At 43.0% G+C, this 25,031-nt stretch overlaps 1 protein-coding gene across 6 annotated transcripts in view; it reads left to right on the top strand.

Moving 5' to 3' along the window:
* XPO4 (exportin 4) overlaps positions 1-21,446 on the top strand; it is a 110,878-nt gene extending 89,432 nt beyond the window's left edge. For 5 of the 6 annotated variants that reach the window (XM_082364907.1, XM_082364909.1, XM_082364911.1 and 2 more), the window contains 10 exons: positions 2,223-2,382; positions 2,910-3,079; positions 3,860-4,034; positions 6,710-7,003; positions 7,920-8,103; positions 11,547-11,665; positions 13,055-13,186; positions 13,698-13,814; positions 14,211-14,303; positions 16,641-21,446. In XM_082364907.1, the coding sequence (XP_082221033.1) occupies positions 2,223-2,382; positions 2,910-3,079; positions 3,860-4,034; positions 6,710-7,003; positions 7,920-8,103; positions 11,547-11,665; positions 13,055-13,186; positions 13,698-13,814; positions 14,211-14,303; positions 16,641-16,838 (1,642 nt within the window). In that variant the 3' untranslated portion in view covers positions 16,839-21,446. Of the gene's footprint in view, positions 1-2,222; positions 2,383-2,909; positions 3,080-3,859; positions 4,035-6,709; positions 7,004-7,919; positions 8,104-11,546; positions 11,666-13,054; positions 13,262-13,696; positions 13,815-14,210; positions 14,304-16,640 lie in introns of all 6 variants that reach the window. The other variant, XR_014236793.1, reaches the window with a different exon arrangement.
* The last annotated feature ends 3,585 nt before the right edge of the window (positions 21,447-25,031 follow it).

Below are 25,031 nucleotides of genomic sequence, written 5' to 3'. Positions count from 1 at the left end.
ATTTTCAGTGCTTTTTCAATTTTTGCCAGTCTTGGGTATCAGTGAGGGAGCAAAACATTTTGGTGTCTGAGAGCAAAGCCTGTGAAGGGTTGAGGTGGGGACCGGAGCAACAGGAGTCACCGTTGTTCTTCAGTCCAAAGAGCGAGTGTGACATTGAACGGCAGGAGGGAGACAGGCTTTGTTTACTAAGAAAGTGGTTCGCATTTCTTGAAGAAATCATCATTTGACAAGTAACTCTCGAGTGCTTACTACGTACCAGGCACTGTTCTAGAGCAGACAGATCGCTCCCCCTTTCAAGCTCCTCGTGTGGGAGAGGGAAGAAGTAAGGGAATGGCGTGGTTGTTAGCAGACTGTCAGTGCCGTGGCAAGGAGGCCGGCTGCCCGAGGGCCAGGTGTGCAGACCTCAGGGCTGTGTCGGTGTTACAGGGTGCCGTCAGCGTGAGCTTTACTTCACGTACCTGAGGGACCCCACTGTTCTAAAGACGCCTCCCATTAATTTATGTGAACGCGTTTTCTCAGTGTTCATATCTATTGAAATGAAAAACAGGAATCAAATTACACATGGACGAATTTGGAAAAATCAAACCCTGCCACATTAATCTTATTAAGATACATCCATTTTATTTATTTTAATTTTTTTAAATTGCAGTATAGCTGGCCTACAATATTGTGTAAGTTACTGGTGTAGAATATAGTAATTCACAATTTTTAAAGTTTATACTCCATTTATAGTTATTATAAAATATTGGCTATATTCCCTGTGTTGTACATAAAGTTTTATTTTTAATAAATGTGTTTAATAATTTATTTAAATTTGTGTGATATTTTGCTCAATTGTGTACTACTAAGTTTTGTAACGATAACTCAATCCAGAAGACATTTTTAACACAGTCTTATCATTGGAAATTTTTAAAAATTATATTTTAATATCTATACATACTTGTTTCAGAGAAGTATATGGTGTGATCGATAAAGCGAGTATAAGAAGTTTATTATATTAGGATAACAGTCTGTGGGGAAATTAAATAGGAATAAAAATTTAAGGAGAAACAGAAACAGTGTAAAGCTTCCAACTGTGAAAGAAAAACTTGTTTCTCTTTTACATGGATGGTGACGGGTATCAGAATTCTTGGATAATTAAATCCCAGTGCATACATTTGCGCGGTTACTGTGATTGCTCAATGCACGTTCTGTGAGGCTGCAGATTACATCATTTAAGCTGTTTATTCTTATGGGGAAAATTTGATACTTCAACTTAAAATGGATTGTGAGATGGTTGGGTTATTTTTGCTCACATACGCTCTAAGATCATTTTTAAAACTTTGAGTACTGTTGGCATAGCGAGTGTATGTAGTGAAACAAGAAGACCTTAAACCCACCTGTGTAAAGAAGAAGGTCAGAGAAGGGGTTGTCGCCAGCTGGGAAGGAGGTAGCAGCGGGTCAGGGGCTGAAACTGCCCGTGAGGTTTCACAGCAGGGAGATGGCTTCACTCACCCTGAGAGCAGCGGGGAAAGAAAGCAGCGTTCCTGCCTTAGCGCCGATATTCCTAGAATGGTGTCATGATGGCCTCTTCCGCTTAAGTCCTTTGCTTCTTTGCCTTTTAGCTAAAGTCAGGTTAAATATAGATCCCTTGTGCCCCCCTTCCAAACCCAGAACAAAGCCTTTTTTTTTTGTTTTTACTGGTCTGCGTATCATGCTGTGTTAACGCTGCTCAGCGTATGAATTCCGTAGTGTAGAAAGGACAATACATGCACTTACGTAGGTAATTCTAGCAACGTTTTTATTTAAAAATACCGTTAAAAGTCAAGTTTGTTAGGAAATAAATAGGACTGTCAGATTTAGAGACAAGACTGAATATTCAGAACATTCTGGATAAGTCACTGACCCGTCCCCACACCATAAAATGACCAGTGTCCGTGGGTTTTAAGTAGCTTTTAACTGTGTGCATTTCTCTGTTTTGAACCTGAAAAATCTCTTTAGACAGTAGTGCTGAGACTCGCACGTGTGATCACAGCCCAACAGAGGGTGTCTCTAGCCATGACTCCCTTTTCTTTTCTCCTGCTTCCTGAAAGGTCAGCAATAAAATGGGGCATTTGTCTCCAACCCACTTGAAGAAAATTTCAGAGAGTTGAGAAACAGAAAAGGGCTTTTTAGGAGAAAAATATGGTTAGACAGCCAATAAACTGATAAAGGAATAAATGACTTCCTTTTTGTACCTACAGGCTGTTGTCTGCTGTTCTCAGAGTTTCAGAAGTTGAGTCTCGGGCAATAAGGGCAGATCTCACGCACCTGCTAAGCCCTCAGATGGGCAAAGATATTGTTTGGTTTCTAAAACGCTGGGCAAAGACTTATCTCCTGGTGGATGAGAAACTGTACGATCAGGTCAGAATGTAAAACCGTTTGACTTCGTTTGGATTTATGAGGATGGGAATTATAGAAATGAGAGCATTTTTCTTGATGATTTTCTCATCAGAATGTGAGTAAGAGCTGAGCATCTTCCACACTGGAGAAAACCGTGTGGACAGCATGCTGTTTTGTTAACTTTTCCTAGAGCACATCATGTGATTTCTGCTTATTTTAACCTGTGTTAAGTGCAGAGTACTGTTTGGGGAATGGATTAATTTATGTTCTTTGTATTTGGTGTGAATATGTGACTGTGTTTGTAATATGAGAATAATTAAAGCTAATAGGAAAACCACACTGGGAAACGTCAGTGGATTGACGATGTCCTTTTTTGGACTTTCAGAAATGAATACATTTAGAAAATTGGTGTGAAGTAAGCAGTACTTCAGATTTAGTGCTCATTTCAGTTTGATTTCTCTACGGGGTTTTTTGTTTTTGTGTTTGTTTTTTTTCCTTTTTCCAGCAGATCTTTCTTTCTGACCTTAAAAAATTTGTTTTCTCTGAAGATAAGCGTGCCATTCAGTACAGCATTTGGAGCAGACACAGAGGGCTCTCAGTGGATCGTTGGCTACCTCTTGCAGAAGGTCCTCAGCAACCTCTCGGTGTGCAGCAGTGAGCAGGACCTCGCAAATGACACGGTGCAGCTGCTCGTCACCTTGGTGGAGAGAAGGGAGAGGTGAGCTGATGCGTGTGACTTCACTGGAGTCTTTTCAAGTGGTGAACAGTTACACGGTCCTAAGGTCTAGGTGGACCCTGCGTTTTTGGAGCAATGTGTTTTAAAAAATATATCATATTCTTGTTACAAATGCAAACAGAGCTTTTCCATGTTACGACTGAAGATTGCATAGGTGTTCAAGGATTTAGCATCAAAGAATCTTTATAAGTAACATATATATTTAATTTAGTAATTTACAGTTTTAATATAGAATAGTCTTATTGGAATTTTCAGCTATCCCATTAGTATTATCCCATTTTAAAGATGAGAAAAACTGATAATTTAACAATTAATAATTTGATTTTGCAAAGTAAAATTTTTAGTGCTTTCTATAACAAATTCTGGAGATGTTTTCAGTTTTCTTACTACATAGGAAAATGATTGTCATTACTACTGTCATTGGCTACTATTTATTGAATTCTTGTAATTTATTAGGTACTGTTGCAAACACTTCATATGTAGTATCTGATTTAATCATTTCATCAGTCTCAGCCATGAAATTTAGAGCTATTATTACTGTTGTTATCTTTATTTTACAGACCAGGAAACTGATAATTAAGAGAGATTAAATAAACTTTACATTGACAAACGGCTAATTGGGTCCAAATACAAGACTCCAAAGTCTATATACCAAGTTGTCTGTGCTGGACTTGAACCAGAAGTTGACGCCCGTAGCCCTGCGCTTTGTTTGCTTAGTGCACTGCGGTGTAAACAGGTGGTGCGGCTTGTCTCTCCCTGCAGGGCAAACCTGGTGATCCAGTGTGAAAGCTGGTGGAACCTGGCCAAGCAGTTCGCGAGCCGACGCCCGCCTCTGAACTTCCTATCCAGCCCCGTGCAGAGGACGCTGATGAAGGCGCTTGTCCTGGGGGGCTTCGCTCACATGGACGCAGAGACCAAGCAGCAGTACTGGACAGAGGTAACCGTTCCCCTGCCTGTGGTGGCTTCTCCGCGTCACCCTGCCGGGGTTTCATCTATGTGTTGCTGCAGACGGTCTGTGGAAACAGCTTTTCTGGTGTTTTCCCTCCTAACGAGTGGGTTGGCGCTTAGGGTTCGTCCGACCTGCTGACCTGCTTGCGTGAGGACATTGAATGCTGTCGAGTGCCCGGCAGTTAAAACACCTTTCCCCCAACGCGAATGAGAGCCTGAGCTGGTGTGTTGCTTCTCCATGAAGAACCCGTGACGTGTTCCTTTGTCTCGGACAAGGACGTGCAAATTAACCACTGTGTTGGCTTGCTAGGGCTGCTGTGACAGAATACCACAAACTTAGTGGATTAAACAACGGAAATTTACTATCTCACGGTTCTGGAGGCCAGAAATCCGAGATCAAGGTGTGGGCAGGGCTGGTTCCTTCTGAGGCTGTGATGGAGGGCCTGGGGTTCCCGGCCTTTCCCGGAGCTCCTGGTGCTTTGCTGGCAGTCTTCGGCATTCCTCGGCTTGTGGGTGCATCACCCTGATTCCCCTGCATCTCCGTGTGCCCATGTCTGTTCCAAATTTCCCCTTCTTACAGGAGCACCAGTCATACTGGGTTAGGGGCCCGCCCAAAGGACCTCATCTTAATAACTAATTACCTCTGAAACAGCCCTATTTCCAAATAAGGTCATGTTCTGAGGTACCAGGGGTTTGGACTTCAACACATCAATTTTGGCGGGATGTAATTCAACCCACAGCAACCACCCTGGACACGTCGTCTTACATAATAAGGTTTAAATTGGGAACCAGGAGTTAGCAGTGCAGGTAGGTTGCCAGCCTGTGATCCCTGTGACTGGATGTCCTTAGTGTTGAGAAAGGGCACGGTAACAGAAACAGGCAGCAGTCTGCGACTTCAGAGCCAGAACGAAAACCAGCCCGGCCACGTGTTTCCAGTTTAAATAATTTATTGTCATACGTGCAGCTTTAAATAGAATTAAGAGATCCTCTTCATGAATATGCCTGTTTACTCTTACACCCAGGGGAGTTGGAAGGGGAAAAACAGGCTGGAGCTATGTGTTGGTCTTCACCCAGTAGGACAGAGGTTGGAGACTGCAGCCCACAGACCCAATCTGACCTGCGGTTTTTATAAATAAAGTTCTTAAAAAATATTTATTTATATATTTGGCTGCGACGGGTCTTCGTTGCGGCATGCGAACTTCTAGTTGCGGCACGTGGGATCTAGTTTCCTGACCAGGGATTGAACCCGGGCCCCCTGCATTGGGAACGTGGAGTCTTAAGCCCCTGGACCACCAGGGAAGTCCCTATAAATAAAGTTTTATTGAAGCACAGTTATGCTTAACCGATTACATCTTTTCCATGGTTACTTCTGCACTACAGTGAAATCGTAATTGAATAGTTGGGCCAGAGATAGTATGTCCTGTAAAGTGTAAAAGATTTACCCTATGGCCCTTTATGAAATATCTTTTTTTTTTGTTGCTAATGGGAAAGAGATGAAGATAGTGGCAGAATCCTGTGAATGGCATCAAGGAAGTCTTTTTTTTTCTTCTTTTGAACTTAAATTACTTAAGGAAGTATGATGATAGCATGCACTTATATTCTTTTCCATAAGTAATAATTTCTTTTTTTCAGTTTTATTGAGATGTAATTGACATACATCATAGTATAACTTTAAGGTGTACAGCATAATGGTTTGACTTACATGTATTGTGACACGGACGGCATCCATCATCTCATGGATACCAAAAAAAGAAAAAGAAAAAAAAATTAAGGAGCATTTTTTTCCTTGAGATGAGAACTCTCCGGATCTCCCCTCTTCACTTTCCTACATCTCATATAGTCATCATGATGTACGTTACATCCCCAGGACTTATTAATCCTGTAACTGAAAGTTTGTATCTTTGTCTTCCTCCCTCCTCGATTCCATGTATAAGTGAGATCGTACAGTATTTGTCTGTCTCTGTCTGACTTATTTTACTTAGCATAATGCCCTCAAGACCCATCCATGTTGTCATGAGTGGCACGATTTCTTTGCTTTTTATGGCTGAGTAATATTCCATTGTATATATGTACCACATCTCCTTTATCCATTCATCTGTCGATGGACACTTGGGTTGCTTCCGTGTCCTGGCTATTGTAAATAGTGCTGCTATGAACATAGGGGTGCATGTATCTTTTTGAATTAGTGTTTTCACTTTTTCAGATAAATATGCGAGGTGGAATTGCTGGATCCTATGGTAATTCTATTTTTAATATTTTGAGGAACATCCGTACTGTTTCCAAAGTGGCCGTAGCAATTTGAGTTCCCACCAACAGTGTACGAGGGTTCCCTTTTCTCCACACCCTCGCCAGCACTTGTTGTTTCTTGTCTTTTTGATGGCCATTCTGATGTGAGGTAATATCTCATTGTGGTTTTGATTTCCATTTTCCTGTTGACTGGTGATGTGAGCACCTTTGCATGTGCTGTGTTATTTATTTGTTTGCCAGAAGTTAGGATCACTTTCAAAATGGGGCTTGTAACATGTGGTTCAGGTATTTTTTTGTTTTTTGTGCTTTTTTTGCCTCCAACAATTAGAAATGTTTTGGAAAGTGAATATTTACCCACGTTGAAGAAATTAAGCATGTGAATCAGACTTTTAAAAAATTCACGCTTTATTTTTGTAGGTTCTTCAGCCTCTTCAGCAGCGATTCTTAAGAGTGATAAACCAGGAAAACTTTCCGCAGATGTGCCAGCAGGAGGAGGTGAAGCAGGAGATCACTGCCACACTGGAGGCCCTGTGTGGCATTGCTGAGGCTACGCAGGTTGACAATGTAGCCATCCTTTTTAACTTTTTAATGGACTTCCTTACCAATTGCATTGGATTGATGGAAGTTTACAAAAACACCCCTGAGACTGTCAATCTCATTATAGAAGTTTTTGTTGAAGTTGCACATAAGCAGATATGCTATCTTGGAGAGGTGAGCACGGTCTACTTTGATCCCTTCCAGATCAAAACTCCTGATAGCTACAACAAAATGATAGATACTTTGCTTCAGATTGAATGAACGTTATTTGAAATAATATTTTTATGCCTCCAAAAGATCTTTCAAAAGAACTCAGAGTTCAGAGGAAGGCATGTTGAATGAATGTAAATTCTTGCCCTAAGAATGTTAATAATCAGGCATTTCTTTGGGCTATTATGTTACTCAGTCAAACTCATTCACATGAGGAATATTTGATAAAACAAATGGATTATGGTAGAAAATTTTAACAAATTTCTCTGTGGTGGAACCCTAGGACTTACCATTTTAAGTGGCAGTTTGCATCTTTGTTTTGTAAATCAGATGAATGTTCAGATACACTAAGTTCTTTTATATTCAGTCAGCAAAGATGTTCCTGATTTGTGTTTGTTGTTGTTGTAGATCAAAGGAACCTGCTTAAAAGTGAGGTTACATTTGATCAATGTTACAAAGGTCGTCACAGGTGCACTGTTCAGAGGTTAGGCCAGTGCCATTTATTCTAATGCTTGGTGCTCTGTGCTTCTGCACGTTAAACCATTTTAAATCTTAAAATAATATACGTCATACAAGAAGTTGAACAGGAGTAAAGCAGTTCTGTTGCCAAAATTATATTGTCTTTCTGGTATGCACAATCAAATGCACACAAAAAGAGTGTCAAATTTTATTGTTAGAAAACTGATATTTTAAATATAACTGTAATCGTTATGCTTTTTCATTTTTGTTAATGCTTTAATATAGTTTAAGACAAGCGTTAGAGCTGCTGTTGGAATTCAGAGTAAATTTATTAGATTACATCTTAAACTTCTTTAATATTTCTGTTTGTTTCCCAGCCCGGCTCCCCCTAGTAGCCTAATTTCTGCCTGCTTTTTCCCAGTCCAAAGCTATGAACTTGTACGAGGCCTGCCTCACCCTGCTGCGCGTGTACTCCAAGAACAACGTAGGGCGGCAGAGGGTCGACGTTACCGTGGAGGAGGAGGAGCAGTACCAAGACCTGCTTCTCATCATGGAGCTCCTTACTAACCTGCTGTCCAAGGAGTTCATAGATTTCAGCGACACAGGTACAGTGTGCGTGAGGGCTTTTCAACTTTGCTGTCGTTACTGTTTTTATTAAAGCAAAGGAGCGTTGTCATTACGTGACGTGCCACGAGGAGGTCCCATTTACCGAACAGGTGTAAGTCGGTCTCCGTGGCTGCGGGGAGGGCGGGACCAGCAGCCCTGTGTGCTTGGCCTTCCTCTGGTAGAGGTGCAAGTGCTGGTGTCTTCCCTGTCCTAGGCTCCTAGCCGGTGCCGGACACTGTCCCTGTCACAGCAGCATGAGTCTGGTGCCACTGTTGCACTCGTTTTAGAGGCGAGGAAACAGGCCCAGAAGTCTACACCACTTGCCTGCCGGTGTGCAGCTAGCGCGCCCCAGCGTCTGACTTCGGAGGCCAGTGTCCAGAGCTCGCTTTGCTGTCGAGTTCCTCCTCCGCGTCCTCTGAGGAAACCCCAGCCCTGTGCCCACTGCAGCGTGGGAGCCACCGGACTTGGGGGCTGGCAGGCGACACTCTGAAGCCCTCACCTGGGGCTCCCCAGCAGCGTGGCCTGGCGGAGTCTGTTGCCTTCCTGGGCCTCCCGTGCTGTCACAGGGGCTGTGAAAATCGGTGCCTGCCAAACTGCGTTCACGATGAGCTGGCAGGTGCCTGCCGTTGTCGTCCTCGTCACCGCTGTTGTCACAGGCGGGCGTGTCCGGGTGCCCGGAGCCTCGAGTGCCCACAGCTCTCCTTCACCGCCTCTTGCCCACCGCCTGCCTTGCCGCAGGACACAAGGGCCTCGCGCTCCACGAGGAAGACGTGCTGTCCACGCCTCCTCCCCGGGCTGAGCTGATCCCTGGGCAGCGGGTGCCGCTGCCCCTTCTTCTCCGATCCCTTCTCGCCCCCTGGGCTCAGCACACCTGACACTGGACGCCGTTCTTCTCTGTTCCCTCCACCGGTTCACTTCCCTTGTTCGCCCAGCAGAGGCCTCTGGCGGAGCTGCCCTGTGCCGGGCACCGTCAGCTTCAGCCCAGGAGCTTTACCGCCCTGGGCAGGTGACAGGGCGCCAAGGTGAAGGGCTGCCGCTGCCGCTGTTTCCAGGCCCAGCCACTCATGCGGGTGGTCGGTCCCAGGTGTTCTGACTCCTTCAGGCCGGGGTTGCTTCACCTTTTCTAGATCAGATGTGCCTCTAAGGCCTCAAGTTGTTCTGAGCCTTTCCCTTGAACGGTGTATGTTACACGACCCGCTGAGGTTCACATGCCGTGTTAGTTGATTTGTAGACTTTCCAGGGGTGTAAGGACCAGGATAAGAGTCCTGTACCCTGAGGAACTGACTCTCAGTTAAGAACTGATATTGAGAGGGATGGGAGAGCTTTGTATGAAAGGCATTTGGAGGGGACAGAAGCCCTCTCAGGCTCCCCTAGGAGCGAGCTGTGGAGTAAACAGTGTGGGTGAGTGTGGACGGGCAGGTTTTCATAATAAAAAAGCAGAAGGATTGAAATCGTAATACAATGTTAGAAAAGAAATTGAGGCCAAAATGCTCAGGATTGAAAGTACAAAATAAGGGTTAAAAGAATAGAATAAGGTGGATAAGGTTGGGGTCTAGAAAAAAGAAAATGAAGACAATTAAAATAGGAAATGATAAAGCAACAGATAAAATAGATGGTAAAAAGGGAGAGAATATTTTTTTTAATTAATTAATTTATTTATTTATTTTTGGCTGTGTTGGGTCTTCGTTTCTGTGCGAGGGCTTTCTCTAGTTGCGGCAAGCGGGGGCCACTCTTCATCGCGGTGCGCAGGCCTCTCACTGTCGTGGCCTCTCTTGTTGCGGAGCACAGGCTCCGGACACGCAGGCTCAGTAGTCGTGGCTCACGGACCTAGTTGCTCCACGGCATGTGGGATCTTCCCAGACCAGGGCTCGAACCCGTGTCCCCTGCATTGGCAGGCAGATTCTCAACCACTGCGCCACCAGGGAAGCCCGGGAGAGAATATTTTTAAGTAATTATTTAAAAAATTAAAGATAATAGGTGAGATAAGAGAAAATATTTTAAATATTATAAAATAAAATTAACATGCCAGGTGAGATATAAAAGCATAACTGAAAATGAGCCTCTGCACGACATTCTTGAGCCCCTGGCAGAGCCCGTGGCTGCAGAGCTGAGTCCCACAGTCCAGGCCAGGAGCCGTCTCTTGAGCAGACCCAGCGGCGGTGGCCAGCCTGCCGTGGCCCCGGCCCAGCAGGCCCAGGCTTCCTACTGGATGGATCTAGGCTCGCCAGTACCCGGCTTTGGAAAATGGGATTCTTCCACCTAGAACTGAGGCTCTTGGAGAAGAGCACAGAATTAGGCTGAAAAAGTGGTTTTTAAGTAGAAGTGCTTTTTTACCACATTTTGTCCTTTTTTCCCCCTTGTTGTGAAAGTAAATGTGCTCATAGAAAAAATTTGAAGTACAGGGACAGAAAAATCACCCATACTTTGACATAATCCAGATTAATTGCATTTTGTTAATTTCCCTTTTGGTTATTTTGTATAATTTTTTTGTGATTATGCTCCAAATATAATTTTATATTCTGCCTTTTTCATTAATGTATTATTAGCCTCTTCCTTGTCATTAAAATTTTTCATGACTTTTTGATGGCTGCGTGGCAATCCACATTTTGGAACCTAACCCTGCTTTGTAATCTAGGACGTCTGGAGTATTTACAAGTTTGCTGTTACAGTGATAAACTGATTACTTCTGTGGATGAATCACTGTCTAAGTTTATGTTTATATCCTTACTATATACAGTGCTCAAAAGTCTCTTATTATATTGCTTTTGAGGGTAACTATCACACTGTATCCTCACCAGCATTTAAATGTTATCATTCAGAAGTCATTTGTAATCTAATGAATCAGAAGTAGTATCTTCAAAAACTTTGTATTGCTTGCTTAATGATTGGATCGAACTTGTTTTTCATTGGGCTTATGGTTTTGTTAGATGTTTGTGGATTTTGGTCCTTTATCTGTTTAGGTTTTAAGATTCTGAGTAATTTATATGCCTCCTTTATGGATTAAGGGTGATAATCCTTTGTCATATTAGTAGCTTTTAAAAAAAAAACTTTCTTTTTTTATGCAATATTTAATTCCTATATTTCCCCCCATTCCTTTCCAACTTAGAAAAATCCCACACACCTAGGAGAAAAGTGAATAGTACTGTGGAAATTATTTAACTCACAGTATGACCAGTGTGTCAGTGGGGTCAATTTTACTTTTCAAAAAACATTAAGTGTTAGTTTTACTTTCATCATCGTAGAATGATAATGTAAACACAGAATATCTGCATCCAGTGTTCAGACCCTAAACAGTACAACACAAAAGGATGTATTATCCTCTTGCAGATTCATTTTGTCTTGGGGGCTTGACTCTGCTTTCACTTTCATGCAGGAGAACATACCAACCTTCGTAGGTTTACTGATGTTACAGCTGTAAGACTGCGTTGTTCTCATTTTATAGATGAAGTGTTTAGGGGTCAGGAGCCTGGGCCAGCAGCAAACAGATCTGTGTCGGCAGCTGACGTTGTGTTATATGGAGTGAACCTGATTCTGCCCTTGATGTCACAGGACCTCTTGAAGGTAAGTGAAGAAAGGAATGTGAACATTAAAACCGCATATGCTTGAACGCGAAGGTTCAAGGTATTTCAGACACGAATACACGTCCGATTTAATTCAGGGGGCCAGTACCTACTCGTCTGTTACGTGTGTGTGGAGATAAAGTGTCTGTGTCGCTGTTCTGTGTCCTTCACACCCATGGCTTCCCTGGGGCCCTGCACTCACTGATCCCTCAGTGTCGGGGAAAGACTGGTTCTTCCAGAACCTGAGTGCCGATGTTCGCGGTTTTGATCCCCTCATCGTTTGTCGTTCAGCAGATACAGTAAGTTACATGTGTAGTGAATTTCTCTGGTGCTTTCCCAACATCATTCTCAGGCTGAGGGTTTGGGCAACAGAAGGCATTTCCCAGCCGCTCCGTGGAGAAATGGGATGGTAAGAAACCAGGGCTCATACAGCTGGTCAAGTTCCGTACGTTCTGACTGCACTGGGCCTTGGTTTCTCGCACTGGTCCATGTCAGGGGTGTGGTGGCGGTGAGGCTGCCCTTTCTCCCCCTTTGAGTACCATCGAGAGAGGCTCTCTTCTCCTGCGTTGTTAGGAGGTGGGAGGTTGGAGAGGAGGAGGGAGGTGCACAAAATAGAGGGGCAGAGGGAGGGGGATGGGGAGGAAGCAGGGCTGGGAGGGGCCTGTGCAGTTGAGGGTCAGAGTGAGAGCTGTTAGGTTCCCGGCGCGGCGGCTGTGACTGTAGGCTTGTCCCTCCTGGAGAAGTGTCTCTGCGGAGAGCAGCCGGCAGGGTGGGAAGTTCAGGAAGCTTTGTGTATTGATTTGCTTTCAGGGTTTTTTTTGTTTTTTGGTGTTTATTCATCAAATAAACCATTAGACATTTAGATGTGTATTTTCTTAAATGAGGTTAGCTGTAGATTACCTACTTTTTACCTCAGTTCTCCAGGACTGCGCAACCAGGAAATAGATGTTGGAAGTGTGCAGGACTGAATACTCTGTTCTAATCATAATTTTAACAGTTTGTGTTACGTTCTTGTATTTTTCCAACATGCTTGAATGCAAATAAATACATTTGCAAAATGGTTTTATTCACAGGTCATTTAATAATTTGAGATTTGGCTGCTTTGTTCACTTTTTCAAGGTAAACATAGAATATCTGGAATTGGCTATGGCTTTTGTAACTATCCAGAAGATGACTGTTTCTACTGTGTATTACTTTCATATTAGTTACTAAAGTGTTCCCGTTCTTGTAACTCATTTTTACATTTAATTAGGTCTTTATGTTTTCTATATCCTGTATATGTTTTAAACAAATCATTATACTTAGAAGCTTGATGGTTATTACTTTATTCCATTAATGAAAACAAGTTAGATATCATTAAACATCTAAATATTTAATATTTCTTTTTCAGTTTCCAACCCTTTGTAATCAATACTACAAATTAATCACATTTATCTGTGAGATTTTTCCTGAAAAAATACCACAGCTCCCTGAAGATCTTTTTAAAAGTCTGATGTACTCGTTGGAACTAGGAATGACGTCATATCCTTTGAGTGAACATCGTGATCACTTGTCACTAGGGAAAAAGAGGTTGCTAGAAGAAAAGTTTCCAGAATTTGTATTTTTTTCTTTTGTGGTTCAGTCTTATTTCTTTAAAAAGCAGTCATGCTTATAGCTGCCCTACTTCTGTGTTTCTTCCATTAACCTGCCCCCTTGTCCTCCTTTCACAGACCCAGAGGCGTTCGGCCCCTGGCCCCAAAGTCCCTGTCTCACGGAGCCCAGGTGGCAGTGCCACGTCCTGTTGCCGCGTCTCTGATCCTTGCCACGTGGCTGTGTGCATCACAGTCAGGACACACACACACCTCCAGTCCTGGGCCCCAGACACACACGGATAATCTCGGAGACACTGGGAATCTCCTGTCCTCACCTAACTCAGTAAAGACACACCGCTGTACCCACCTTCTAGAGATAGCCCTCCACTGGATAATAGCTTTAATTTTTTACCTTTTGTAAGCCAAGTGTCTCTGGTTTGTTCTTTGACCTTCGTGATCAGAATGAGTCCGGAGGTCTGCCAGCTGTGCCTGGAAGCTTTGACCCCGTTGGCGGAACAGTGTGCAAAAGCGCAGGAGACAGACTCGCCACTTTTCCTGGCAACACGGCACTTTCTCAAGGTGAGACGTTGGGTGCAGTCACTGCCCGGGGGTCTTCGCTCCGGCGGGCAGTGCCGACACCGTCGTCCACGAGGAGACCGTGCCTTTCTGTTCACTGCGGGGTTCGGAGATCAGCTTCCGTGGATACGTTAGCCTCCACGGTTATTTTGTGTTCTGGAGATTTTATGTGGTGAATATAGCATGGAATTTGATAATCTGATTATTTCATACACCACAGCAAGCAATAACATCTTCACGTTGTCCTTGGATTTTTAAAAAACTGTTTACTTTTCAGATTTATTTAATAAAGAAGAATAACCTCTTTTTCCCTCTTTTTCCCTTTCGGAATGGGGAGGGGCTGGAGGGTTATATGGCCATCGTGTGTCTTTATTGAGAGGTGTTACTGTGTACTTTCAGCTGGTGTTTGATATGCTGGTTTTGCAAAAGCACAACACGGAGATGACCACCGCGGCTGGCGAGGCGTTCTACACGCTGGTGTGCCTGCATCAGGTACTGGACGCGCCTCCCCGGGCCCCTCGCTCTGTGCAGTGAGGGGGTTTTCAGACAGACGGGCCGTTTGCCCCTCAGTCCTCAGAGGGTCTGTGCCTCGGTGCTTCCACACCATTCAGCGAGGCTGTATTTCTTTTCTTTTTTATTTATTTTTGGCTGCATTGGGTCTTCGTTGCTGCACACGGGCTTTCTCTAGTTGGCGGCGAGCGGGGGCTACTCTTCGTTGCGGTGCGCGGGCTTCTCATTGCGGTGGCTTCTCTTGTTGGGGAGCACGGGCTCTAGGCGTGCGGGCTTCAGTAGTTGTGGCTCGTGGGCTCAGTAGCTGTGGCTTGCAGGCTCTAGAGCGCAGGCTCAGTAGTTGTGGTGCACGGGCTTAGTTGCTCCACGGCATGTGGGATCTTCCCGGACCAGGGCTCGAACCCGTGTCCTCTGCATTGGCAGGCGGGTTCTTAACCACTGCGCCACCAGGGAAGTCCAAGGCTGTATTTCTTCACACTCTCAATAGCTCTAACTTTTTATTCTGTGTTTATCTGACAAGCTGTTAATAAGCAACTACTTTCCCTTCTCCACTGTTATGAACCGTCCTTTATGTCGATCGCTGCCCTAAAGCTGTCCTTACACAGCTGTGCTGGGAACCAGGACTCAGGACAGAGTAACGGAGACACAGTCTCTGTCCTTGAGGAACTCACAGCTTTGCAAGGAAACAAGATGGATAAACCTGGGGACCCCGACGAGTCCGCCTTCAGAAAGCATGGAAAGCCGCAGTGTGTTGTTTCATAGCGCAGTCTGGAAGACTGTGGTTGATTGGAGCCTGTAAAGCCTCTGCAGCACTGCATGACGGGGGCTGTAGCAGAAGGAGAGTTAGGCTGGCTTGCCTGTCCCTCCCTGTCCCTGTGGAGGGTGCCCGTCAGGTGTGCGAGAAGAGCCGTGTCGGGTCCTCAGCTGCCTCGGTTTCCAGTCTGTACCGCCACCCCTACTCCCCACGCACAGGCACACATCCCAGTGTGACCAAGTCATTGGCCAGAGCAGCTTTTTTTTTTTTTTTTCCTTCAGTATAGAGGCTGTAGCATTTGCTGTGACTGGTATACAGGGTTTGATTTTATTTCCCTTCTTTTAAAAAGGGAGGATTTTGAGGAGTCTTGCATGCTACTTAAAGACCCCCTTCCTGCAGCACCTGCGCCCCAGGCAGGGCGGCTCTGGGCTCATCTCTTGCCTCTGCCCTGGATACTGCCTCCTGCGGATGGTGCCCTTCTTGGGGGTGGACCTCCTTGCCCCGCATACATAAGTCGTTGCATTCTGATGTCCTTTTAAAAACCTGGGTGTACATTGTAGACAAGGGAGCAGGGACCAGGGTTGGGCTGGCCCTGGAGGCACTGCCGTTTCTCGGGCGGGGGGCGCGGGACGCGGGGGGTGATTTGAGTTTATACTTACCCCCGTGCACAGGCCTGCCTCTGGGAAGGGCAGCTAGCGCGGCCCCCTGGCCCCGTGTGGGGGGCGGGGGGTGTGCCTTACTGCTCTTTTCCAAACGGAATTAACATCTGGTTTCCCCATTTGGGTCTATCATGACATCCCAAGAAGCAAATGAGGAAGAGTGACAGGCCTGCTTTTCTCATGAGCGCTTAGCTTGGAGAGCTGCCCTGGTTACCTTCCCCTTAACCCCACACCCTCTCCTCTGTGTAAGGCTTCACGTGCAGGGCAGTAAAACCAGGAAAACTCCACCCACGCCCTACTGTTCTATGTCGCTGAGCCCCTTCCTCAGGGAACCCTTCCGCCCCTCGCTCTGCGCCACCTCCCACGCAGCCCCCGCCTGCACGTGTGCGCGTCTGCTGTGTCGTGGCTGCCGCCGTGTGGGCAAGACGTCTGCGTAAACCTCCAGGAGGTGGAGAGTCAGCTTGCAGACTTAGGGCCTGAGAATCTACCATAAATCTGTCGTACCAAGAATCTGTCATAAAATGCAAAAAAAAAGTGCTTTGAAAACACAGAAGGAAGAGGCAACGTGACAAGGTAGGTGCTCGAATGGGTTCTGGAGCCGCACGGCCGGTTCTTGCTCAGAGGCCTGTGCTCGGGGTAGGTTATGTAATCTCACTGTGTGCAAGAGCTTCGGTGTGTGAAACAGGGATATAAACTATATCTTCCTCACAGGGTTGTTACAAGACAGTGAGTTACTAATGGAAAAGCTTGGAACAGTACCTAGATGACAGTAAACTTTTAGTAAATGTTAAATATTAAAAAGAGCTGTCAGACCCTGCCTTTCGGACCCCCGTAGCCCACTAATTTGTATATCGTGTGGTATTTGAGGAAGGTGCGTGTTCTTACGTGTCCTTATCTCTTCAACAGGCGGAATATTCTGAACTGGTTGAAACATTACTGTCAAGTCAGCAAGACCCAGTTATCTACCAGAGATTAGCAGACGCCTTCAACAAGCTCACCGCCAGCAGCACGCCCCCGGTGCTGGACCGGAAGCAGAAGATGGCCTTCCTGAAGAGTTTAGAGGAGTTCATGGCGAATGTTGGCGGCCTCCTTTGTGTGAAATAAACAACAGAGCTTTCTGCCTAACCAGATCCTTCCTGCAAAGTGCACTGAATTGCTAACAGTTGACTTGAGTCTTGTCCTTTTTGTCAGTTCGTTGGCCGTTTGGATTTTGCGAGCCTGGCAGGGAAGCATTAGCCTCAGTCCGTCGTAGGTCTTGTAGCTTTTGGATGGTGATTTCAGATTCTCAAAATGAAATTCCACATACGTGCAAAGAGATGTGGGCACCATGAAATACGTATTCAGTGCCTTTTCTCTCTTTATCGAAGCATTAGGTGGCTACCCGAAGTTTAGCGTTTCCACTATCAGATATCAGCTGGATATCTGCTCATCTGCATCACTGCGCAGCTGGTTGAAAAGACAGATTCTTGGGCCCAGCTGTAGAGCCTCAGAGTCCGCATATGTTTGTTGGACCTTGGGTTCTTGGTTTTAATTAGCACCTCTCCTCTGCCACCCCTGCAGTTTTCAGTCAGTGCAGAAGACCCTGAAAGCTTTTGAGAGGTGTGTGCTTTCCCAGCCCTCCCTTTGGTGAGGAGGAGGCGATCCGGCAGGGGGAAGGGCACCACCAGGTGTTTGTGGCTTCTTGTTACTACGCTCTCCCTGTCTGTCTGGTGTCACAGCAGCCTGGTAATTGCAGGCTTTGTGAATCTACTCTGATGCCTGAACTTGAGGAGGAAAATACATGTATATTTTTGTTCCATAAGAAGAACTTTAGGAACTGTAGCCATTTCATTGCCTTAATTTTAAGAAGAAATTACAAAAAGCAGATTTGTTTTAGTAAGAAATCAAGTCTTGGCGCTTCAGAGTCGGTTTAGGGTGTTAGCTGCTGTGAACCTGGGGCCCTTTTGATTGTGTGTATTTATGTGGTTTTATGGGTGAAATGAAAGGCTCATTCAGATGTAGTCTAACTTTCTGAGTATATTTCTGTCCAGCCACGTAGCCCATGGCTAATAATCTGCTCTGAATGGCTTGCTTAAGCAATAACTATTTTAAAGGATGTGAATTACTGATTCATACAGACTCTTACACGTTGGGACATTAGGGCAGTAATTATTCTAGAGCGGGTATTATACTCATTTCACAGGAGCCACGTAAATTTAATTTAAGAGATTAAAAAATTCACTTTAGATCGTCTACTTTGATTTTTCTAATCAGGATTTTTGTACTGCTGCCATGCCCCCCTTAACTCTGTGTGCCAGCTTAAATTATGGAAACGAAAGCTAACTTATAAACACCAGGCACGTGACACTGTGCCCACTGCCGTGTCAGAATCACACAGCACAGTGACAGAGGACCCTGGTGCAGGCGCGTTCTGAAACTGCGCCTCCGAGGGGCGAGCTTTCTCATCCCGTCCTTGACATCGTGTGCTCGGCTGACCTCCGAATGCGGTGTTAATACCTGGGCCGCACAGAGTGGATGAGCCTTCCCATGCACTGCTGCACAACGGTGAGGGTAGCGCTGTGCTCTTGGCACTTGCAGTTAACCAGACAGAGCATCTGAATTCCATCCAGCCTGGGCAGGTGCCGCTGGACGCAGATGAAAGCAAAGCCTAGAGCCACAGCTTTTTGAGGAACATTTCTCTTAATTCGATCACCATTGAGTAACAACTGAGGTGGAGCAAAAAGTCTTAGAAGACATCTAGGGCAAAACTAGTATCACTCTTTCTGAAGTGTACGTATTATTGTGTTCTTAAACATACTCTGGACAGTGCATTTATTTTTAGATTTCTTCTTCTTTCCCTTAAAGAACTTGAAGTCAGAGGCAGCGGTAGTCACTTTGTTTGCATTGTTTCTGGTGTTTCATGTTTCCCAGCTCCCTCGCGCCCAGCAGTTGTGAGCTAAATATGTCCCTGTCCCTTTGCCTAAGGGCACCGAGACACGCAGCCGACTGGATTGGTCCACTGACTGCGACAAAACTGTAATCAAGTTGTTACTGAAAATAAAGATGAGTAGGAAAGGAATGCCATGGTAAACAAAAAGGGCATCCGTATTTAATATCTTTTATCTAGACAGATATATTTGCTGTTTGCCCAGATTTTATTACAGTCCTGCATTTTCATTAGACCACTTTTAATTGAAACAAGATTTTCTTCAGATTGGACCAAATAATACATAAGATATCATCAGAATGTTGGTTAGTGGCAAACTGGAAGGGAGCGCCACCACCAGTTTTAGGTAGTGGGGAAGGCTGCTTGATTGCATCAGCCAGGCTCTTTTCAGTTGTTCGCATATATGTTTTCCTGATGGGGTATTCGTTTAGTTTGGGGCTTTTGTTTTATTTTGTCGAGTTTTGTCTTCAGCTATGTTTGTTGGCTTTTCAGTTTTAGGGGGTTTTGTTTTAATGCTCTTGGCCCAGTGGGTGTCAAGAATACTGGCTTAATTCTAGTAAATTGATTTTTACTGCTAAAACTGTTGTCAAAGGAGTTTTAAAAGCAAAGACATTATTTGTGCCCCTTTTTATATATGTTAAAGGGACACTGTTGAGTATTTGATTTTTTATAATGCTGTGTTTTATAAACTTTCTCTTATTCATACACAGTATCCTATCACCTCCGTTTTCAGTTCAGTCTTTGCTTGATCTTATTTTCCTTGGCCCTTTTATTTCTGAAGGCACAGTCTCTGCAGACTTTGTACCTTCACAGTTTGTATTTGTGTGGCAGCACCTGTAACTAATTCTTGTAGCTCAGTTTGAAGGATTGGTTTGCGTTTGTGGTCCTGGATGGGTGGTTGCCTGGGGGGTAGGCCACCTGAGACAGTATCTGACAGTGTCCTTGCTGTCTCTTCATCTGTTGGGAGACGGTGGCATGTTACCATCACTGCAGTGAGTTTTCAACAGTGTGACCTTTTATGTAAAAAAACTTTGCAATTTTTTTCGAACTAGTTTTAAGAATTTAGTCTTATTTCGTTGTAAACCGTGTTTCTAATTATATTACATTACTCTGTTCAGAGGAGATGGTTACTACTATTTTTTCACAGTTTGCATTTCAAAACCAAACATCTCTGTGATGCTTACCCCAGTCAGCATTATTTAACTTCCCTTACTGTCTTTGGTTGAACTTTCTCTTTTACCAAAAATGTCAAGTCTTCGTATTTCTCCTATCACCATATTTCCCGTTTCTGTTAATACTTGTATGAACCCCTCAAGTATTGAAGGGAACAAGTTGTCAATTTCAAGGATTTCAAGTTTGAGTATCTTAATTTACAGTGTCAGTTGGACCCTTAAAATACTATTTTTGTCTGTTACAATTTTACTTCTGTTTGCCACCTCTGTCATTAGGGGTGTTGTCATTAGACCTTAGTAAGTTAGCTGTCTCTGACAGATGATTATCGTTATTAGCTCCTGAATAAAATATTAACTGTTTAGAAACCTCAGTACTTCTTAGGGGTTTTTCAAAACCAGAGAATAAAGCACTGATTTGGATATGAGTTCTTAACATTATAATTTTCTGTAAATTCCTCTATAAAACAACATAGCTGATTTGAGGATGTAATAATGTTTTAAATTATTTTAAAATGTAGGTGGATATTCTCTGACTTGGTAACTATATTCTGAAAACACTGCATCTAAGAATTCTTGAAAAATTGATTTTCTAAAATTTTAAAATGTCCAACTTAGGTATATTGCTGAGCTCAAATTAATTTGCAGTGAGTGCCATGGTTCACGTTGAACTTTAAACATCTTAATTTAGATGTAAGAAATGTGAAGTATTATTCCTGATTGATTATAATGGGAACCCATGACATATTTAGCCAAAGACTGTATTTGGTTCAGGTAAAGATAAAAGCTTAATAATGGGCATCCATTCTGTTCTAAAGAGGATGGATGAGGTGATGTGTTTCTGGCCCCTAGCTCTGTACACGTAAGTCTTTGTAAAGGCGGAAACGTGGTGACGGGGAGGCCCGTGTGTCAGCCCCCCGAGGCTCACACTGCAAACCATCTTTGTCCCCCTCGCCCTCTGTGGTTTGCTCTTCGCCTGGTCCCAGACTTCCCAGCAGTGGAGAGATTTTGTTTTTGGGTTTTCTTTTAAGTCTGTTTCCTTAGGCCTCTCAGCTCCTAGGAGCTGTCAGAATGTACTAATAGCTAATTTTCCTGGCCTGACATTCAACACTGCATCTGCACTATGTACCTAACGGGGATGTGACCTCAAGTGTGTCCTGAGCCCAGGCTACCTGGTGTGGTGTCTTTTACCACATACAATTATTGACAGATTGCAAAGGTTGGTATTGTGATTTGGTTCTCTGTACAAAGGAAAAGGTTCCACGCAGTGAGTTTCTGGTTTAATGGTCACAAAATGTTAGCACTGCTACCATTCAGCACGTGTAAAATTTTTTAAATTTATAAATATTAAAATTTTAAACTTATACTGACTTTTCAGTTTTTTTAAGAGACCCAGGGATGAGTATACTGTTTAAATATTTACCTCTATTAACATTATTAATAAAGGTATAAAGTTGCATTTAATTTTTCAAAAGATGCTACAATACGATTTTAGGAAATAAGGCCATGTACTGAGCCAGTTACAAGCTGAATATAAAATTGATAAAATTTTATTTGTATTTTTTAATCCATAAATGGGAGTTAAAATATGTCTTTTCACTAAATATTTTTATGACATTTTTGTTTTGACCATGTGTGATTTGTTCATGGGTGTCTAGCTAGACTATTGTATGAAACTTATTGAATGGTGCTAGTTCATTTACCAGCCTAGGATGACTGACACTGGGGACATTACACAATCAGAATAATTTTAAATAAAAAATATGAGGACATATCTGCACAGGTAAAATAGGGATTTGCATTACCTTCTGGGAGAACACCCAACCCTAATAGAATCTCCAGAATTCAGAAAGAAAATCGAAGTTTCGTTTATATTCTGTAATATTGAGCATACTTATTTTTATCTCAGCTCACAATCTTAGAAACAATTTCAGAGTTATTAGTTAAATCATTGGATTCAGGGCATATTTGTAGTAAATGTAGTTTGGGTCATTCTTTTTGGCCTTTCAGGGAAAGTGGAAAAGTACCATTCTGTGTGTCAGACAGACTTTCCTTTTTACCTAATTCTAAATCTTGTAAACATATGCAGTGAAAAGTTAATTTTTTTAAGGAAGAAAATGCGTTTTGAAAATATATTTATTTTAAACTTTATATTGCTTTGAATGTTCATTGATTTGTAATGGTATTTCTTAGGTTATATTGAGATCTGATTCCACTCCAAGGTGGATGAAGAACCATTAGGCTGTTTAGGAACTAAGTAGAGCTCATTCATTTTCAAGGGGGGAGCCTTAGGCCCAGGCTGATCACCTTTCGTTGGAGGGAGGATGTGGATGATTTGAGAGGCCCCAGATATAAAAATCTGGTATTGTTTCTTAAAAGGCATCTTTTAAATATTGGTGCTCTCTAAAAATACAGTCTGTTTGTATTGAGTGGTTTATGAATGATGACTTTGGTGCATTAATTAGATTGTGAAACATTTTTGTTTGCTTCTTAAACATAGGATCGTGCACTCTTTGTAATCTTGAATGGCAGTTCTTTTAAAGCTAAATGGAAGCAAAGGGCATATTTGGTGATATTAAGGAGAAAATCTTTTGCTTGGAGTCTCCATACAATACTAATGGTAGCATACTTTGTCAGTTCTAGCACATAAATCAACATCCTGCTGAACTCTTGCAGTGTAAATTATTTTATCTAGCAAGAGAATGAACTGTGGTTAAGTCATTGATGCTGCCCAGAACTGATAAATGAAAAAAAAAAAAAACTGAAGCAAAGAGAGTTTATTTTTATTTATTTATTTTTTATTTTAAAAAAATTTTTGGCTGTGCCACGCAGCATGTGGGATCTTAGTTCCCCGACCAGGGATCGAACCCGCACCCCCTTCATTGGAAGCGCAGAATCTTAACCACTGGACCTCCAGGGAAGTCCCGCAGAGAGAGTTTAAACAGGGATGTGCTAAGTATTTTTATTCCCATAGTAGTTAGCAGTTTTGTTTTTAAGTTTTGATAGTGTTCACTACTGATTACTTTGCCAGGTCAGTTTTCAAGTATTCCTTTTAGTAAGCTCCAAATCTTAGGCTGCAGTTTTGCAGCTCATAACTGCACTGCCCTGGATGGTCCTTTCTGAGGACCGACTTGGTAAAGCTGTTTGAACTGGCAGAGTACAGGGTAGAGGCAGGGAGACCTAGATTCAATTCACAGCTAAGCTACTTAGGGTTTACATGGATTTCCACAGTCTGTCATCTGTATCATAGGACCAGAAGTGTTGTTAATTCCCAAAGAACAAATTTAAAGCACAGTGATGGATAAAATATAATAGTAGATGGTCAATAAATTCCATTCTGTTTAAAGATCATTGATAAGAACACATTTTGCTCCATTAGATAAATGTGTCCTAACACAAAGTCTGACACCTGATGGTCATTCACTCTGGTGGTATTATGATAGAGTTAACTGTATTATTTACTGCATCTTCTTTTCTAAATGAGAGAATTGATCTATTTAAGTCAGTGGTTTCAGTTTCTGTGGAATATGCTCATATTATTCCCACAACAACAAAAAGTCCTAATAGCGATTCCCAAAATAAGTTTCATGCACCACTAATTCTTTATAACTTAGCTGTTACCAGGTAGTTGGAGAAATAAAACTAGTTTCTTTACTGTGTGAAGTTAAATGCTTTACCGCACGAGTGCACGTTGGGAGGCTCTAGAGGAAGATCTTAATCCGACTTTCCTCTACTTACGTAGTGGCCTCTTCACAAAGCACCTTATGGGACTAGATTTCTAGGGACTATCCTTTGCAACATACTTAGGTTAATTTGAGTAATTTGGTAATAAATCACTAAAAAAAGGAAGAAAACCTGAATCTGTGTTCTTGTACGTATAGGTTATACTAGTTATTTTTAAAAAGGAAAACCGAGTCTCGCTCCATCTCTATCTTAAGAGGTCTTTACAGAGTAATCTCCATTTCTTTTATGCCCCGTTTCTGAAGAGCAGCAAGACGAACAAAAATCACTTCTGAATACACAAAAGGAGTAATTCCTGAATTAAGGTTGATTTGAACCGTGCCTGTCAAGCCCAGTTTACTTGACAAGTAATTTCCCATTTATTTACTTAGTTAACTTACCGCGTGGCTTGTGGGATCTCAGTTCCCCAACCAGGGATTGAACCCCGGCCCTCAGCAGTGAAAGCGTGGTGTCCTAACCACTGGACCGCCGGGGAATTCCTGTAATTTCCCCTTTATTTCAATGATGATAAAATTGCCTCTTAATATTTTAAATTTTTTATGATTTGCAAAAACCGTTAAATTACATTGCAAAAGTTTCATCTGGAAAATTCTGATCTTCATGTATTACTGTGACACGCTGAGCAGTCAGCACTATTGGGGGAGGTGTAACTATTTGAACTTCCTGACAATTATGGTCACTTTAATTATAAAAACAACATAGTAATACACATTACATGCAGATAACTATTGTGTCACATGATATGAAAGCAACTGAAACTTTAAAAGCTTAAAATAGATCTGTTTCAAACCAAAAATAATTTGCTTTAACATGAGCCTTTCTGTTAAGCCAAGGCAGTTTCCTATGTATGGAACACTACCTCTGTAAAAAATATGCCATAAAAGTTGGTTATTGTTTCTCGGTTCATGTTGTTGCTTTCTTTTAGCTTGTTGTGTATGTTTTCTTTCCTGATCCTTTGCTAATAAGTTACAACTGGTTTTGAAATACCTGGCTTGGTGGAGTCGTCATCAAAGCAATCAAAGAAAAAAAAAAAAGCATGGATTGCTATAAGCCTGGAAACAGTATTTAAAATGGAAACTATAGTACTGCCAAAGTTGTAAACCTGCTTTTTCTTTTATATCCTTACCTTATACCAGAAAGGATGTAAAGCTATTCAGCAGAATTTAACTTACCAAGATCATAAAATTGGTAAGGAAAATGAAGGAAAGGAAGGTAGGAACATAATACACATAGATAGCCTTGGAGAACGGAAAGTAAATACATCCCTTATAATTGGTAACTGCCAGGGTGGAAGGGAGCCGTCCTTTCCGTGTGCAGGTGCTGTGTTGGGGGCCTTAGAGCACGCCTGCGAGCGCACTCCTCCCTGGAGGCTCTGAAAGACCGAGCCAGTGGGCTGACCAAACACCATCCTATGTTTGGGTCATTTCCATAGAAATTGTCGTGGCTTCATAAGGAGACTAT

Source organism: Balaenoptera borealis (assembly GCF_965194805.1).
Source record: "Balaenoptera borealis genome assembly, chromosome: 18".
Taxonomy (NCBI): Eukaryota; Metazoa; Chordata; class Mammalia; order Artiodactyla; family Balaenopteridae; genus Balaenoptera; species Balaenoptera borealis.
The sequence above is the reverse complement of the archived record's forward strand: the minus strand, read 5'-3'. Positions and strand labels throughout refer to the sequence as shown.